Source organism: Microtus oregoni, unplaced genomic scaffold, assembly GCF_018167655.1.
Source record: "Microtus oregoni isolate MIOR12 unplaced genomic scaffold, Mior012 000036F_ref0000092, whole genome shotgun sequence".
Classification (NCBI taxonomy): Eukaryota; Metazoa; Chordata; class Mammalia; order Rodentia; family Cricetidae; genus Microtus; species Microtus oregoni.
The window spans coordinates 5,833,646-5,852,022 of NW_024543095.1; the positions used below are offsets into that span (position 1 = coordinate 5,833,646).

The following is an 18,377-nucleotide window of genomic DNA, read 5'->3' on the forward strand; positions in this document are numbered from 1 at the left end:
CTTTAATCTTAGCACTTGGGAGGCAGAGGCAGGCGGATCTCAGTGAGTTCGAGGCCAGCCTGGTCCACAGACAGTTCTGTATATCTTACTTTCACTGCTTCTCTATGGCCGGCTGGAGTCTGCCTGGCTTCTTGCCCTAGGCGTGTCCCTCGTTCTCTCCTTCTTGTCTCGTTCTTTCCTCTTCTCTCTCCAGCTTAGATTTCTCTTATTTATTCTCTCTGCCTAACAGCTAGCTATTTGCTCTGCAACTTTTTGTTAGATCAATCAGGTGCCATAGGCAGGCAAAGTGAAACAAATGCAACACATTTTTTTTATATAATTAAATGCAGCATAAACAAAAGTAACATACAAGACAGCTATAGTAATATTCTGTATCATAACCAAATGTAGCACATCTTTGCATAGTTAAAATAGTATTCCACAACATGGTCTTGGGTAATCAACATTCCTTACTTGATCTAATGGCTTGACGTAGACATTGTAGCTATGTCTAAATTGTTCTGTAATATTTCAGAAGTTATTTTATTTAAAAGATATTTTATTTTGGGATCTGACCCAACCAGTTACAGCTGAGATACCATGTTCAATGTCCTGAGGAAGATAATATATTTGAAATATTGCCCTTGAAGGATCATCAAAAATTGGCGATAGTTTTTTCAGCTCGTGAGACATAAGCAAAGGGTTTTGTGAACAGCTAAGATTGTCTTACTCTTGTCCAGGAATGTTATGTTAGTGAAATAGAGCCTATTGTAGCGACAGCTTCAATTCGCTGGGCCTATCACATTTATGAAAGGAGTTGGTTAGAATTTTGAAAAATGAGTTCCTCAGCTCAGCATGGGGCATTCTTTGGGATGTTGTATTAAATGGAACCATAGTTTCGTAGAGACCATTTATGGGCCCACAACTGTTTTTGGCTCAGATACTGAAAATGCATTGCATGCAGGGCGTGAGGTGGAATATTGCAATTTGAAGATGAACTCATGAAGTCACTGCCTAAGAAGAAACAGGTGAAAATGTTTTGTGAGCAAGTTCTAGAGTGTCTTCTCCCAGTAGCTGCGTGACCCTAGGTTAGATTGTTCTCACAGCCAAAGACTGATGTATTCAGTGATTAAATTTTTTTTGATAATTTGGAATGAATGTTATTAAATATATATCATTTTAGTACAGCATTAAAAAATCTCATGGGAAAAGATTCTGGTTTTAGCTCATGTTTTATTTGTACTGGTTGACATTTTGTCCAGAAGGTCATGGATATGAATTTCCAAAGAACTTGCATAGTATTAAAATAATAAATGTCTGTCTATTGGATCATCTTGCTCCTCTTTTATTTAAGCCTGAGTCTTCCAGAGTTGAAATCTTTTTTTCACAGTTGTCTCAGTGTATCTCTAACTGCTTCTTGAATCTTGTTAGTTCTTTCCCAAGGGTTTCATATTTTTCTTCCTTTCCGTTTCTGCACCAATTAGCCTTGTCTGAAATCTTTGTTTTGGAAAGACCCTGTAGAGATCATCTTGTGCAGCTAACTCATTGGAGAGAGTCAAGAATGATGGCCTGGGCTTCCCAGCTTCAAGCCTCTCTCTGTTCCCACTGCTTTTCTCCAGGAAATTTCTGGTTCGTATTTTGGTAACCAGTAATGTACAACTAATGTTTCTCTCTGCATGCCACACCAAGTACAGCTCCGAGTTCTTAGTATGTTAATTAGTGTCTGTAGTAATTAGAGCAGCGGGGCTGCATCCCCAGCACCCCGGCTGCCTGCTCGACTAGCTTATGCCCCGAAATAATTAAACGGACACTGTATTCTTTTAAACACTGCTTGACCCATTCTCTTCTAGGCTAATTCTCACATATTAATTTAGCCCATTTCTAATCATCTGTGTGTAGCACCCCAAGGTGCGCTTACCGGGAAGATTCTAGCCTATGTCCATCCTGGGTTGGAGCTTCATCCTGGGAGCGGGGCATGGCATCTCTCTCAGGCGTCTGCTCCCGAGAGGAGAGCTCTCGAGACTGACCTCACTTCCTCTTCCTCCCAGCGTCCTGTTCTGCCTACTCCTCCCACCTATCCTCTAACCAATAAAATGGGCCAAGGCAGTTCCTTTATTAGCCAATGACCTTCCTCCATCGAGTGTCTTTCTTATAACTCTGTGAGGTGGAGCTGAGGGTCATTGAGCAGTGGGTATAATGTAAGTGGATTTAAAAAGAATTAAAGGTGGTGTCTTGTATTGTAGTTCAGATGGCCTCAAGCTTACTGTGTAGATCAGGCTGGCCCAGAACTCCGTGTGATCCTCTTGTTTCAGCCTTCTGAGTGCTGTATTTATGCTCAAAGCACCATGCCCTGCACCCAGGGCGTCTGCAGGCCAGCGTTCTATCTTAACTCTCAAGCTGTATCTCCAAACCTAAAAAAGACCTGTTTTAATGATTGTTGTGTTAGGTACTGTGGATACCTGTGAACTCAGCGAGTTAGGGTCTGAAATACTGGTGGGGCAACAAGGGCAATAAAGAGTAAAGAAAACACAAGCCAGAGGATGTGATTAGCTTGAACTTATGATGTCAGAAGTTTTATCCAGTAGTCGATAATAGGACGAAATCTTGAAGCTCAAGTAGGAATGTTAGGTGGCAGACTTAAATCAGGAGGGCAGTGTGCGTACCAAGGGCCACAAACTTGAAGCATTGTTGTGGGGTTGGCAGTGCCAGTATTTAGAATGGCTAGAGCAGAATGAAGGTGTCAGGTGAAGGGGTTGAGCAGGGAGGTGGGAGCTAGAATTTGGGAACATTGGGTTTCTGGCTTGTTAGGATTGCCTTCAGAAGGCCTTATTCAGACTAAGTGTATTTTTGAGCACTAGCTATGATAGGTTCCAAGTTACTGCTATTTAATGCTTTTTACTGTTACTGTTAGGTAACACTTTTTAAGTTTTCACTTACAGTCTTTGTCCCCTCTGGACACAGTTTCTCTTGTGTCACCCTGGTTGGTCTTGAACCCCTGAGTAGTTAGAACTATAGATATGCACCTGACTTGCGAATCCCTTGACTGTTTACTTATAGTATTGTAATATGTGAATAGTTCATTCACCTAGTCCTCTGTTGATAGACATGAAGCCTTTGGACTCCTTCCCTTCTTTTACTGCCACATTTTGATCATAGAAGGTAGACTTTAGTGATGGAGGCAGGACCTGATTTCCATAAGTAGCAAATCATCAAATTTGCACCTGTTACTTGTTCCGCCCTTTGGTGTCATCTGGAAGTTTAGTTCCATCTTCTCAATCATATAAAATTTTGCTGCCAGGTAAAGTCAGGTCATCCCCTTCCCCCCCACAGTAAGTTGCAAAGTCCACTTGTTTTCAGAGTTTTTTGGAAGTGCTACAGCTAGATTTTAGAGTTATGCTAGAATCAGGTAAAGATTGTCTAGCGGGGTTGGAGATGTAGCTCAGTTGGTCGAGTGCTTGCCCAGCATCTGTCTAGTCCCTGGCACATCATCATAAGCCTGTAGTTCCAGCATTTGAGAGGTGGAGGAGGGAAGATTGGGAGTCGAAAGAGTTCAGGATCATTCTTAACTATACAAAGAGTTTGAACTCCAGGAGATTCTGTCGTTTTGTGCGTGGATGATGGGATAGACTTCATAGATAGCTGGTTTGCCACGGGTGCAGAAACGGGTACATTGGCAAACCATAAAGGCTCCAAGACCTGAGAGAGTGTAATTGGCCTGAGGGTCCAAAGGAAAGTCTTTGTGCTAAGCAGAGGAGGTCTGGTGGGCAGTGGAAGTCCAGCACTGTGCAAGACAGGACGGGGCAGCTTGGGGAGCTGTCTTCATCATAAGGTAAATCTATTTGCCATTGGTAAAATCACAAGTGGTGTGGGAAGTCTTTCTGTATATATGTTGTTTTTATTGGTTAATGATTAAAGAAGCTGTTTCTGCCAGTGGCTAGCTGAATAGATCTAGGCAGGGAAAACAAAACTGAATGCTGGGAGAAAGAAAGTGCAGTCAGAGAGAGAAGCCATGTAGCCCTGCCGGAGACAGATGCTGGAACTTTACCCTGTAAGCACAGCCTTGTGGTGATACATACATTAATGGAGATGGGTTAATTTAAGATATGAATTAGCCAGAAATATGCTTAAGCTATTGGTCAAACAGTATTGCAAATAATATGGTTTCTGTGTGATTATTTCGGGACTGAGCAGCTGGGAACGAACTAACAGGCCTCCGCCAACACACAAGTGAGAGTCTTAAAGGTTTTGCCAATGGTAGGCCTGGTCAGTATGGTTGGTGGTGCCTGCTAGCAGTTGTGTGATAGCAATGTGCTGGTTGTAGAAGTTATATAATATTTTACTTCCATTGGTTTTGTATGTTCTCAGTGAGGTAGACTCTGGTTGACTTCTGATTAGGTCATGAGTTGTTGTGTGGGTCCTCATTTTGCAGTTAGGAATATTTCTTTTTTCTTTAATTTTTTTTAAAAAAATATTCACTTATTCATATGTAAATGTCCGTACCATGCCATGTATGGATTTATCTAATTATTCTTTTTAAAAAAGATTTATTTATTTAACATACATTGGGATTTTGCTCATGTATGTCTATGTGAGGGTATCAGATCCCCTTGAACTGAATTTACAGACAGTTATGAGCTGCCATGTGGGTGCTGAGAATTGAACCTGGGTTCCCTGGAAGAGCAGCCAGTGTTCTTACCCACTGAGCCATCGCTCCAGCTCCTATCTAATTATTTTTTACCAATAAAACCTCAGGACCACCTCTCTTATACTCTCTCTCTTTCTCTCTCTAGTTCCTCAATCCAAAAGGGCTGAGACCTCTCTAAGCCCTGCCCTATTACTTCCTGTGACTGTCTATCTGTCCTCAGTCCTCCAAAAACTCAGTAGTAATTTTGGCCAGCTAGTAGCTAGCTCTGCCCTCTGATTCAAGACAAACGTTATTGATAGTCTTTGGAGCATCAAAATGTGACCAAAATAGCACACAACACATGCTATGTGGAGGCCAGAGGACAACATGAGATAGTCAGTTGGGTCATCAGGTTGACGGTCAGGCTTGGTGGCAAGTGCCTTTACCCTGAATCATCTCAGCTGGTCTGGATATATTTCAAATGTTCTTTCCTGTGTACTGTTTCTCAATCACATCTCAGTGCCGAGCAGAGCACATCTGTAGATGTTTCGTTGTGTTTCTTCATGCTCTCATGTGTGAGACTCGGCTTCTGTGAGAAGGGAATGATACCTGCTTTGGGAACACATCACTTCCCTACCTCTGCTCTTTACTCTGGGACGTTTTCCACATTTTCAGGAACTTAACTACCATCACACCCTTTCCCCTTTGAATAGTTTTACTTATTTATTTCTCCCTTCCATCTTTTGCTTTGCACCAGTAGTTTTGAATAGTCCCATGCCTGAGCCCCCTTGAAAGCTGTTGCTGAACGAAGCTGCCTCCCACTGCCTAGGCCTGCAGTGGGGGTCATGGTCTCCCACCCTTTTCCTTTTGACTGGGGCAAGGACGACAGTGGTGACAATGACAGTGTTTTCTCTTTTTTCCTGTAGTGTGTGTGTATAGGGGGAGTAAAACTCAAAAGTCAAATCGCTTAGCAGTTACTCCACTTGAACAAAGGTATCATGGTGATGAATTCCCTTTCCAGCCCTCCTCTGGAACCAGAGGTTGGACAGGGTTTGGGGCAGTGCCATTCGGCAGCCTTCCTGCTATCTTCTTGTCCCCATTGCTGGACCTGGGGAGGCAGCTGGCCCAGTTCCCCCCTCTTCATTGCTTAGATCATCTTTTGTGTTTCTGTGGCTCTGTAGTCTGGTCACGATCACACTTGCTCTTCACTTGTCTTCCTAGGGATTTGTTGGAATCTGATTCTGTTTCCTTTTCTGGAAAACTCTCAGCGGTTATCTCTTCACCTAGTTTTGAGGCACTGTCTTCTCTTTCTTAATCTTCAGACGTGTCGTATATCCTATGTGTGTCCTCACCAGACCTTAGCTTCTTTTGTTGTTGTTTCTCTTTGTTTTCCTAAGTTATATTCTGCAGAAGTTCTTTTGGATCTGGCTTCCATTTCTCTGCCCTGTCCATTTAATTTTGAAATTTAAGAAAATTCTACTCTTTTGATCAGTTCCTTGTTTTGCTTCTCTGGCTAATATTTTTTGCATGTGTATGTGAGTGTGGTGTGTGTATATCTGCATGTTTGCATGCCCAGAACTCACTAATTTGGCATTTAGCTAGCCAGCTTGCTCCTGGAATGGCAGTTCCACTTTCCCTATACTTGGATTTCAGGTTGCTTGGGACCACCCATGTCTGGCTCATTTGTGTAATTCCTTGTTTGTATTTTCTAACTTTTTGTTTCTTTCATTTCTTGAAGCCCATTAAACATTTCAGGTATGTGGTAATCTGTGTCACTCACTAATTGTGCTAGCATCACCAGAGGTCTAACAGTAATGGCTAGACACTCGGGAGTGATGGGAGAAGAGAGTTAAAGAAAAGAGAGCAGTCAGGATGGTGTGGTCCAGCCTCTCCAGGTCTGGTTTGCATGAATGAAATGTCCCGATGCCCACATGCTGTCCTGAGGTACTTAACATACTGGCCTTAGCTCACTCCGGAGAATCTCTCGGAAGGGCTGGCACTAAGTGAAGGACACACTGTTCTGGCTTTTCAGACCCACTTTAATTTCAGCTGCAGCAAGACAAAGGCAGATCTTGTTCCTTAGCTGTAAAGACTGTGACAGGCACATCTCTAGCTGATGAAATAGCCTGGGTTCCTGTGGCGCCATCTCTGTGCCTTGTCCTTCCACCTATGCCTGCTCTTTTCTCCTATACGGTCAGGAGAAGCTTGGATTCCAGTCCTGGATTTGCTGTGTAACAGCCGAGGTGACCAGTCGGTCAGTGAGCTGTCTGAACTGTGTTTTGTTTTTCTTTGTGGTGCTGGGAACTGAACTTAGGGTCCCACTGCTAGAGAGGCACCCTGCCCAGGAGGTCTGTTGAGCGCTCCGTGTTGTACTGATTTAAGTGGAGATAGCATCCTCCTCAAAGGCAGCATTGTGAGAACTTACACACTCACTGAAAGTACCCAGTGCTAAGAGGAATAGCTGTTTAGTAAGTGTGATCTCTCTCTCTCAGCTTGAGAAACTCATCCTCAGTGGTAGGATGCTTGAAGCATACTTCCCACCCTTTCGTTTCATTCATTCTTATAGACTGCTTTGTCAAAAACTGACGGAGCCATTACTAAAAATAGCTTAAAGACCTTGTCAAGGATATTGTAGAAGAGAATACTCTTCTGGGGTACTAGTTGGATGAACATCCTGCTATATGAGCAATCGTAAACCCTGGTGTGTGTAACAGTATTATATTCTTTGGTATATATAATTATTTTTGATGATCATTTTATCTCAGATGCTTTGTTGTTAGATTATTATCCTTCCTTTATTTATTTTAAAATTTTAAAAAATTGCATTACATTAATTAATAGTTTGCATGTCTATATGTGTGTGTATGTGTGTGTGTGTGTATGTATGTGTGTGTGTATGTGCGTGTGTGTGTGTGTGATGTGTGTGCAGGAGCCTATTTGATATTCATTTTCACATACATACATGTTTCTTAAGGAAGAAAGTCTATATTTTCTATGAAATGAAAATCATTTCCCTCAACCACTCTCCCTTTCTCCAGATTTTTCATGGTGTTGAATGTGCAGGTTTGGTTTGGCACCTTGTATCAGCATCTTATGTTTCTATGTTTCTGGCCATGTTTTTATAGGATGGTTAAGACAGGCACTGGGAGGATCAGTGCTGTGAATGGCATCTCCTAGGACTGAGTATGTGGGTGCAGAAGGCAATAGAAAGTCTTAGCTGCGTTTTTGGAGCATATAAGTGCTTAGAGAATGCTGGCTGTTAGCTGCTGTTGTATTTGTGTTCTTTTATGTGCTTAATGTTCTTCAAAATTTTAACTTAAACCATGTATACTTTAATATTTTGGGACTCTGTTTTACTCATCTTAATTTTTAATGTTTCATGTTTTGTCTCACAGTGATGAAACTAGAGAATTTATTTGAAGGTGATTCAGGTCGACTTTTAGCTATTCAATTCCATCTGGAAAGTGCATATGTATTTTTATATTATTATGAATATAAAGAAGCAAAAGACCGATTCAGTACTGCTAAAGACATGAGCAAGTTACAGGTTAATCTGACAGGTAAGATTTTACTTTTCATGGGTAATTGAATGTATGTATGTATGCTAGTATGAATTGAATGTGTGTATGTTGGCAGTTTGTAGTGCATTTTGGCTTTTGATTTTTTTTTTGTTCTTTTTTTGTCCTTTTGGTTGTGAGGCATAGCCTTTATTGGCTGAGCCATCTCTCCATTCTTCTTGGTTATTATTATTTTTATGTATATTTTATGGAGATTCCAGATTTTCTCTATGTTGCCCAGGCAGGCCTTGATACTGTTGTCTTAGTCTCTTTAGTGTTGAGATTTGGGATGCTCTATCATACTTAGTCTAGTATTTAATTTTTTAGAGCCTACCTATTTTTTTTATTTGACAATACATTTAAAAGATTTTATTTAAAGTTTATATTTCAAACAAATTTGGAGTTACATTTTTGTCATAGAGTCCATTTCTTGTTCTAAACTAGTTAAATATTTGGTAGTAATAACAGCCAGGTAGTAAATAAATGGACCTTGGATCATTTGGTTCTGGATAAACCTCCAGAGAGCTCTTCTGACTCCCTAGTTTGGTCCCGCCCCATGCGTTGCCCATTCTTTTTAAAACCTCCTGTTGTCTCTGTCCTGCTTTGTTGGATTGCATGTTGTGTTTCCGAGGGGCATTTCTTAGGTGTATCTTCAGTGCGTTACAGAAGTTCTCCTAAATCTGCTGTTGTCTCTTGTGAGTGCCATGTGCTGCACCCTCCCTAATCTGTACAGTATAGTTTCCCTTCAGTGTGAATGAACTAATGAGGCCAGGCATCACCAGTTTAGGGGGCCGGGCTGAGCATCCCAGGCTGTGACACCTGCCTGTGCATTCAGTGACTGACACTTTTAACCCATGCTAGGCCTGGATCATTTCCTAGATCTTTTCTCAGCCCCAGTGCTCTGTGCTTCTTCTTGAGTCAATGCTAATTGATAAAATATTCTAGCTGTACTGTGAGTCAAATATGGCTTTATGGAATCTTAGCCTTCTTTCATTACAGTGTTTGTGTGAGAAAAGTTATTTGCTATCTGGTTTATAGTTTTTGGAACAATGCCGTGAATAACTTGGAGTCTTGTCTGTATTTGAAAATGTAGTTACATGTAATAAACTTTTGAGGTTCATTTCAGAGAATTTTTTTCAAATATTTTTGTTTTGGGAGGCTTTTGGGGGATTATTTAAATATTAATGACACAGTGCTTTGTATATTCAGCTTTAACTGGTGGTATTATTTAATAGCTGTTACAGTTTTTTATTTTTTTCCCCAAAGTTGAGGTAAAGAACTTAAAAATAGAAGTGTGTTCCCACATAAAAAGAAATGAGACCCAGATTATGATTTTTTTCCCACTCAGCTGTAGAGTTTCTATAAAAAAGTAAACTGTTGAGCCACTTAGGTAGCCATCTTGACGTGTGTGTCCCCAGGGTTGACAGGCACTCATGGCTGGAGTCATGGCAGTGTGGGAAGCTTATTTCCTAGGCTGGCCTTCGCCATCGCACATTTTCCAGAGTGGATGTGGACGCCTTGCTTCTCTGCAGAGTTGTCTGAAAATGTGCATACAGTCTCCGAGACATAAGGAAAAGCTGTTTGTGTCACGTGAAGCCAGGGTCGTAGAAGCTTAGGCCCTGGCTAAATACAGGTTTTAGAGTAGGGGATCCTGAGCGTGTGAGGACAAGTGTTCAGCCTCTGTCTTCCCATGTGTATTATTCACATATACATTCTGTTTGTATGTATGTATGTATGCATATGTGAATTCTAGCCACAGTACTTAAGTTATTTATTCAGAAGAGACTAAAAAATGAGCAAAAGTAGGGATTGAGAATCTAGTGTCCAATCCTGGGTTTGAGCCTTGGCACCATAGTTCCTTGGCTTCAGGAAGTCATTGACCATCAGTGTGTGGATGGAGAAAACCTTTAGCACTCTGAAAATATTGGTCATTGCCATGTACTATAAATCCGACTGCCAGATCCACATGGAGGATTGTATTTTAATTTTCAGGAGCATTGGGAAAAAGGACACGATTCCAGGAAAATTATGTGGCACAGCTGATTCTAGATGTCAGGAGAGAAGAGGACGCCCCTTCTAGTCATGAGTTCAGCCCAACACCCACCCCCCAGGAATACCTTACCAAGGTAGGTTGATCTGAATTGTGCAGGTGAACAGCATAGTCAGTAGGTGACTCTTATAGAAGCTCTGAGTGGATGAGAACCCTTGTAAGTTCATTGCCCCTGTTTTCAGGTAAAAATTATCAGTATCTTTCTCTTAAAATTTTCAGTCACACAGAGGCCACGCTGCGCCCACAGTCACACAGAGGCCACGCTGCACCCACAGTCACACAGAGGCCACGCTGAGCCCACAGTCACACGGCTGCCACGCTGCGCCCACAGTCACACGGCTGCCACGCTGCGCCCACAGTCACACGGCTGCCACGCTGCGCCCACAGTCACACGGCTGCCACGCTGCGCCCACAGTCACACAGAGGCCACGCTGCGCCCACAGTCACAAAGAGGCCACGCTGAGCCCACAGTCTCACGGCTGCCACGCTGCGCCCACAGTCACAAAGAGGCCACGCTGAGCCCACAGTCACACAGAGGCCACGCTGCACCCACAGTCACACAGACGCTGCACCCACAGTCACACAGAGGCCACGCTGCACCCACAGTCACACAGAGGCCACGCTGCACCCACAGTCACACGGCTGCCACGCTGCGCCCACAGTCACACGGCTGCCACGCTGCGCCCACAGTCACACGGCTGCCACGCTGTGCCCACAGTCACACGGCTGCCACGCTGCGCCCACAGTAACAAAGAGGCCACGCTGAGCCCACAGTCACACAACACAACTCCCTTACAGTGGAGCAGTACCGCCACATTTCCCCTTGGCATATAGAAGAGACAAAGAGGCTGTATCTGGTTATTTTGGTTTTTGCCTTTTGAAGAAGTCTCTAGCTGTATAGACAGGGTTGGCTTTTAGTTCCTGCTCTCCCAAGAGGCGTGGGTCCTGGAACCCTAAATAGGAGTGTTGAGGGAATAGAGACATACAGACATACATACAGTAAACCTGGGTTCAGACGGGCGTCTGCTACCTCTGTGACCTGGAACTGCAGCATGTTTATTAGGTAGAGCATGGGCCTGGGGAGTGTAGGAAGACTCTGTCTGAACCTCCAGGAGCAGGAGGGGCAGTTGCTAATCCCTGCACACACTCATCAGTTGTGCAGTAACCTTTCACGTGGACTCCGAGGAGAGCTTTGACATTCCTTCTAGTCCTGGCCGTATTGCCAGTTTCCTGTGGGTCTGAGGCCTTGGAGCCCTCAGCACGTCTACAGCCATGTCAACAATACTCAGGGCTGCCTCTGCTCCCTATACTAGGATTGTAGGTATGAGCCACCGTACCTAGCTCTGTATTAGTCCCTTTACTTTTTTCTTCTGTGAATATTTAACATTCAGAGACTTGACAATTCTCTGGCTTCTTCTAAATATGCAAACCAGCAAGCAGAAGTCCTTTTCTTTCATTTTACAATCTGCCTTCTACTCTGTCATTATTGGGTTGGTTGGTGCTTCAGTATGCTTTTTGAAATGTCTAATGAGTTCTTTTTTTTTTAAATATTTATTTTTTATGCATACAATATTGTCTGTGTGTATGTCTTCAGGCCAGAAGAGGGCATCAGACATCATTACAGATGGTTGTGAGCCACCATGTGGTTGCCGGAAATTGAACTCAGGACCTTTGGAAGAGCAGGCAATGCTCCTAACCACTGAGCCATCTCTCCAGCCCCTAATGTGTTCTTTTCTTGTGGCTTGAATTTAAGATTCTTGAATGCTTGACTTCCTAGGCCTGTGCAACTGCTTCCATGGGGACCGCAAACATGTTTTCATTTTTCCAGAGATTCCCATACCTAATTCCCATATGCTAATTAAATTTTTTAAAGATTTATTTTTATTTTATGTGTATGGTGTTTTGTCTGCACATATATCTGTGCACCACATGTGTATAGTGATCAGAGGGAATTGGATCCCTTGGAACTGGAGTTATAGCTTGTTGTGAGCTGCCATGTGGGTGTTGGGAATCGAACCTGGTTCCTTTGAAAGAGCAGCCTGTGCTCTTCACTGTTGAGTCATCTCTCCAGCTCCACATCTACCGTTTCTCATTGTCCTTTTATTGATTTTAATGTCTTTAGCGCCTCTGCTTCAGTACGTGTTGTTTTAGAACCTATAAGTAAATTTACCTTAAGTAGACTGAATACCAAATTTCTATTATGTTCTGAGAGTAATGCCAAGGGGAGAGACTAGGGCTGAGGGACAAGGAGACGCCATCATTCAGTTTGGTTTGAGGAGAACCTCTCTAAGAATGCAGGTGGGTTCCAAGTTCATTGTTTGCTTTTGTGGTAACTTTAGTAAGGGGCAGCTGTTGGTTCTAGAAGAATGAATAGAGGAGAGAGGTTGCAGGACCTGGCCTTACTTCCACAAGGGTGTGGAGCTGTGGCTGAGCCAGTGCATGTGCTGTTGTGATTAGCACTAGTCAGTGAGTGCATAATAAGTGCATACATCCTTAATTTCCTCCTCCTCTTCTCGGTCCTCTTCAAGCCCCTCATTAAGCTTTAGGTTGCCCATTGCAGTTTGGTCTGTAGGCACACAGTATCTTTGAAAAGATCTTTGGAAATCTAAGTATCTTTGGAAATCTAAGCACACAAAAGTTAATGTGTGTTTGAGTTTCTTTAAAGTTGAGTACATTATATTATTCTAGACACCAGATGTTCCTTAGTGTCTAAGGTTATCATTATATTCCTATGTGTGTGTGTGTGTGTGTGCGCGCGCGCATGTGTATGCATGTGCTTACCTCCCTGCCTGCCTGTCAGGGTGTATGTGCATGGGAATGTGGGTGCCTGTGGAGGCCAGAAGTATAAGATCTCCTGGAGCTGGAGTGACAGAAGGTTGTGAATCTCCTGATATGGCTTCTGGGACTCAAATTTTGGTGTTATAGAAGTTGCTTATGTCCTCTTAACTGTTGAGCCATTTCTCCATTCCTGGCTTTTCTTTTACTGGTAATTTTGCTTTTTGAGACAGGGTGTCAGTTTGTAACCTTGGAGCACTATATAGACAGATATCTCTGATGTTAGATTCAGAGGTGTCTGCTCTGCCTCCTAGTCTAGCGCTGGGTTAAGGGCGTGCACCGCCATGCCCAGCAGAAGCCACTTCTCAGATATGTGGTTCTCAGTGGATCCTTTGGATCTGTAGTTTGGCCTTCATCTTCTCAATGTTTCCAAGAGCAGATTTTGTTTTAACCACATACTTTATTTAATTAATTGATTAATTAATTTATACTTCCTAACTGCAGTTTTCCCTTCCCATTCTCCTCCCATTCCTGCCCTCCCAACTTCTCTCTGCCTCCACCCCATCTACTACTTCTCCATTTCAGTTCAGAAAGAAGCATGCCTCCCATGGATATCAACAAAGCATGGCATATCAAATTTTGGTAGGACTAAGCACCTCCTCTTGTATTCAGGCTGGGCAAGGTGATCCAGTGTGAGGAGTAGGCTCCTAAGAGCTAGCCAAAGCATCAGGGACATCCCTTAAGAGCTGATACTTTTAATTAGATAGTTTTATATATTTGCTTTTTTTTTTTTTGTCTTAATGAGGGGCTTTCTTCCTATCTCAAAGTTGCCAAGATTTTCTCTGATAATTTACTTTTTATTTTTCTCTTTTTTTCTTTCTTTCTTCCTATCTTTCTTCTTCCTTTCTTTTCTCTGTTTCTTTCTTTCTTTTTTTTTCCTTTCTGAGACAGGGTTTCTCTCTGTAGCCCTGGCTGTTCTGGAACTTTCTCTGTAGACCAGGCTGGCCTCAAACTCAGGGTCTGACCTGCCTTTGGCTCTCCAGTGCTGGGATTAAAGGTATGCACTAGCACCACCACCTGGCAATGATTTTATTTAGAACTCTTTTTAGTAGTATTTTCTACATTAAGATCTATTGTTTATTATTATTATAAGGATGAGCAGGAAAATGTGTGGGGATTCTGTCAGCAGAGGTGCTTTTGGGGTCAGTAGTAATTGCTGTGTCATTTCCACTGAATTCCCGAGGTGTACGTAGCAAACCTTTTCACAAGTCATGTTCCCCACTGTGTATTCACAAGAATCACTTTGTTGCCCATATTTAGACACGATATAATCTTTATAAAGTAAAAGGCTGTGTTAAACTTCATAATCTCAGCACTCAGGAGGCTGAGGCAGCAGATACCTGTGAGTTTTAAGGCTAGCTTGGTCTACCTAGTGAGTTTGGGCAAGCCAGGCTTACATGGAGAGACCCCGCCTTAAAAACAAACAACACACACAACTAAACAAAGAAACAAGAACCCTTCAAAGTAAATCAACATAAAAGTAATGTACCCCAGCCTCCCTCCAAAAACCCACACATCAGTGTCATCTCCTTCAGTGGTATGTTGCATGCATGAACGAAATGTAACTTTTGGTCTAAATGGTTTCTCCTGTGCTCTACCAGAATCTTGAGCTCAACGATGATACTGTTCTGAATGAAATAAAGTTAGCAGACAGTGAGCAGTTTCGGATGCCTGACCTGTGTGCTGAAGAGCTTGCTGTCATCCTTGGAGTCTGGTATGTTAATGGCTGACTTGGCTGAGCTGTCTTCATCAGAACCTCCCTGTACAGTCGGAATCTTGTGCTGCTTATGAAGGTGGAGAATTCTCAGGCAGCGAATTAACGGTCAGAGGTTCAGAGTCTGTTGAGTTTGTAGATTGTTCTTCTCTTTCCTGTATAAGCAAATGTCTTTGTTATCCTCAGCTGGTGTAGAGCTCTGATAACATATGAAGTGGGGGTGAGAATGACTGTGAGAGCTGCATGGAGAGGCTGGGGTGTCTGTGGGGGGTTTTCACTGCCTCTCTAGGTTATCCCTTACCTGGTGCTCTCCTTATTCACTGCCCAGTGAGCCCTGGGGATCCTGTCTCTGTCCCCTTGGACTAGGGTTGCAAGATGCACATGAACACACATGGCTTTTATATGGGTGCTGGTTGTCTGAACTCCTTATGCTTGCATTCCTACTTCTCCAGCTGAGAATGACTGTTGCCTCTAAGGATACGTATACTTGGAGGTAGATTTATTTTTAATAGATAGAACCTTATGCTCTTCAGTGGAATAGTTTTGTCTTTTCTTTCTTTCCTTCTTTCTTTCTTCTTAAATTATGACTGGGTTATTCTTGTGGTTGGTTCTTGTTCTTTCTTATTTTGAAACGAGCCCCTGACATTTCTCCCCATCTGTGTTCATTATCTACTTCACAGTTGGAAGTTTTGCAGAAGAAATGGACATTGATCATTTTGTGTGAGGTTCTTACCCTGTCTTACGGCTTCTAATGCTCTTGTTCACTCAAAGAACATAGTGTCTTAGGATGGGAAGGACTTGAGGGGTTAATTGGGTTATCTTGTTGGTTCATACATAATTACTTTGTGCTAAAAATTAGAACTATCAGAGAGGGGAGAAAATATGTGTGTTGTGTGTTTTAAATTATTTCATAGTTCTTTCCCCATTTATTTTGTTTCGTTGTCACCAACAATAAAAACAGGTGCAGGCCAGGTACATAGCACATTCCTCAGAGCTCAGGGCCAGCTTCGATTCTAGGCCATCTAGGGCTATATATTGAAACCTGTATTTAAGAAAAAAAAAAAAGGTTGGGGGCTGGAGAGATGGTTCAGTGCTTCAGAGCACTTGCTACTTTTTCGGAGCACCTAAGTTCAGTTCTGAGCCCCACACCAGATGGCTCACACTGTCTGCAGCTCCAGTTTCACGGACATGATGCTTCTGTCTCCTTAGGCACCTGTACTCATATGTGCATACTGAAATGATGAAAAGATACATAGTTAATTAAAATAATAAAAATGAATCTTAAGTAGGTTCAGTTAAAGTTATTACATAAACATTTTGATGCTTATAAAAATTTTAAATAATATTGAAAATTAAAGGAAGTATTACGATTTTATAGGATTATGTTTTCATTCTTTTTAAATGTAGAAGGAGCTGCGGGCTTCATTCCGCCGCCCACCGCCCGGCTCCTGACCACTGGCTAGCTTTATACCTGAAATAACAACACACAAACTGTATTCTTTTCAACACTGCTTGGCCCATTAGCTCTAGCCCTTACTGGCTAATTCTCATATCTCGCCTAACCCATGTTTAGTAATCTGTGTAGCACCAGTCTTACCGGGAAAGATTCAGCATGTCTGACCTGGCGGCTTGCTTCATCACGTCTGCCCTGGAGAACAGAGGCATGGCATCTGCCTCACTTCCTCTTCCTCCCAGCATTCTGTTCTGTTTACTCCACCCACCTATGTTCTAACCTATCAGGCCAAGCAGTTTCTTTATTAATTAACCAATGAAATCAACAGATTGATATGACACTCCCACATCATTTAAATGTTATTGTTTTAGATTTATTTTATAACTATTTTGCTTGCGCTTATGTATATGTACTACATGGGGTCAGAAGAGGGTGTGGGATCCCCTAGAACTGGGGTTGCGGATGATTGTGAGCCACCATGTGGGTACTGGGAACAGGGTATGAGTCTTCTGCAAGAGCAACAGGCTCTTCCCACTGAGCTAGCTCTCCAGCCCTTTAAAAGAATCTGATTTGTAGCCCAGGCTGGCCTCAAGCTTCAGCAGTCCTTGAGCATCAGCCTCCTGAGTACTGAGCCATCACATCTAGTTGTTGTCGTTCCTAATATGGGTCCTGTTTACATGGATAATAATGGATGCACTATGTGCGTTTAAGTTACATGTTCAGCCATAAATAGAAGATTGCAGGTATTGCAAGTTTAACCTCTGCATTTTTTCCAAGCCTCACTCTGCTCTTCTCAGAGAAAATGCTGTCCTAGGTTTTGTGTTTGTTATTTTCTGGCCTCCAAAGATATGTTTGCTCTTACATTTTGTATCCCTCAACCTGAGGCCTCCATTTGCTTATTTTCCTGCGTTCTGTAGTTCCTGTGATTTATTTCTCCTCTCTTTGTTGTGTTTCTGTGGTTGTGTTTTTGTCTGTAGCTGCAATGTAATTTGAAGGGTGGCTCTCCACTGGGTGAATACAGCACAGTTTGTCTGTTTTCTCCTTGGAGGTTTTGATTATTTTCAGTTTTTCTATTACAGTGAATATTTATGTGTATCATTCCTATTCCATTCATTTGCAGAGTTTTCTGGGTTCTGTAATCGAGAGTGGAATTGCTGAGTTGGGGATATATGAATGTTTACCTAACTTCAAGTGTGGCACTAATTAGACTCTGTCACAGTGTCTTAGAGTGCCTTTGTCCTGACTCTGGTGACTTTACTGGTTTTAACTGTTTGCTGGTTATAATGGTATTTGTTTGTGGTAGAGGTCTTATAATTGGGACTTGGTGCTGTATTAATTCTTTCTACTGTCTGTGGTTGAGTGGCATCGCTTGGATCTCTCTCTCCCATTTACTTTTTGTGGGGTACCTGTCATGGCAATCACCTTTACCTCTTCAACCATCCTTTAGCCTCCGGACTGCTTCTTTTTCCTAATAAGAGAAATTATTTTGACATAAGCCATTTTCTTTTTATTGTTGTCTTTTGAAAGCTTGTTTCTATGTCTGTGTATATTGTATAGCATTGTAGTAATGAGTTAAATATGTACTATAAAAGGTAGTGATTACAGCATGTATTTTATGATTAATTTAACTTTTTTTTTTTTAAATTCAAAGCACAAATTTCCAGAAGAACAACCCAGTTCACAAGCTCACAGAGGAGGAGCTACTGGCCTTCACATCCGTGAGTAATGGCGTCTCCCTCTCCAGTTCCTTTTTCCTTTGGTGTATTGTTGGTCAAGCTGAAACCCTAGCAGCTAAGGAAATGGGGTGTTTACCCTTATCCTGCTGGTTCTCAAGCCACACATTTCCTGTTACTCCATTAAGAGGCCTGCTTTTCTTTGAACTTGGTTAGATTTGAAAACAGTGACCACATTCTCATTCTTTTCTCTCTCTCTTTCTCTTTCTTTCTCTTTCATTTCTTCCTTTTTTTCCTTCCTTCTTTGTTACTTTTGACTCCATGACCTACTGTGCATATAATAGAAAATAACGGTTTGTTGCCTGAATGAATGAATGAATGAATGAGTGCCCAAGTGTTCACTAGTCTTATGCATAAGAATGAGGGCCCATTTTGATGCCTACCTGGCTGTCTTGACAAAGAGTTGGTTTTTTTTTTTTTTTTTTTGGTTTT

At 42.3% G+C, this 18,377-nt stretch overlaps 1 protein-coding gene across 3 annotated transcripts in view; it reads left to right on the forward strand.

Moving 5' to 3' along the window:
- The window catches only part of Ttc27 (tetratricopeptide repeat domain 27), a 126,780-nt gene that overhangs the window by 17,216 nt on the left and 91,187 nt on the right, over positions 1-18,377 (forward strand). For 2 of the 3 annotated variants that reach the window (XM_041631073.1, XM_041631075.1), the window contains exons 6-9: positions 7,999-8,163; positions 10,153-10,286; positions 14,647-14,759; positions 17,864-17,930. In XM_041631073.1, coding sequence (XP_041487007.1) covers positions 7,999-8,163; positions 10,153-10,286; positions 14,647-14,759; positions 17,864-17,930 — 479 coding nt within the window. The remainder of the gene's footprint in view (positions 1-7,998; positions 8,164-10,152; positions 10,287-14,646; positions 14,760-17,863; positions 17,931-18,377) is intronic. The other variant, XM_041631074.1, reaches the window with a different exon arrangement.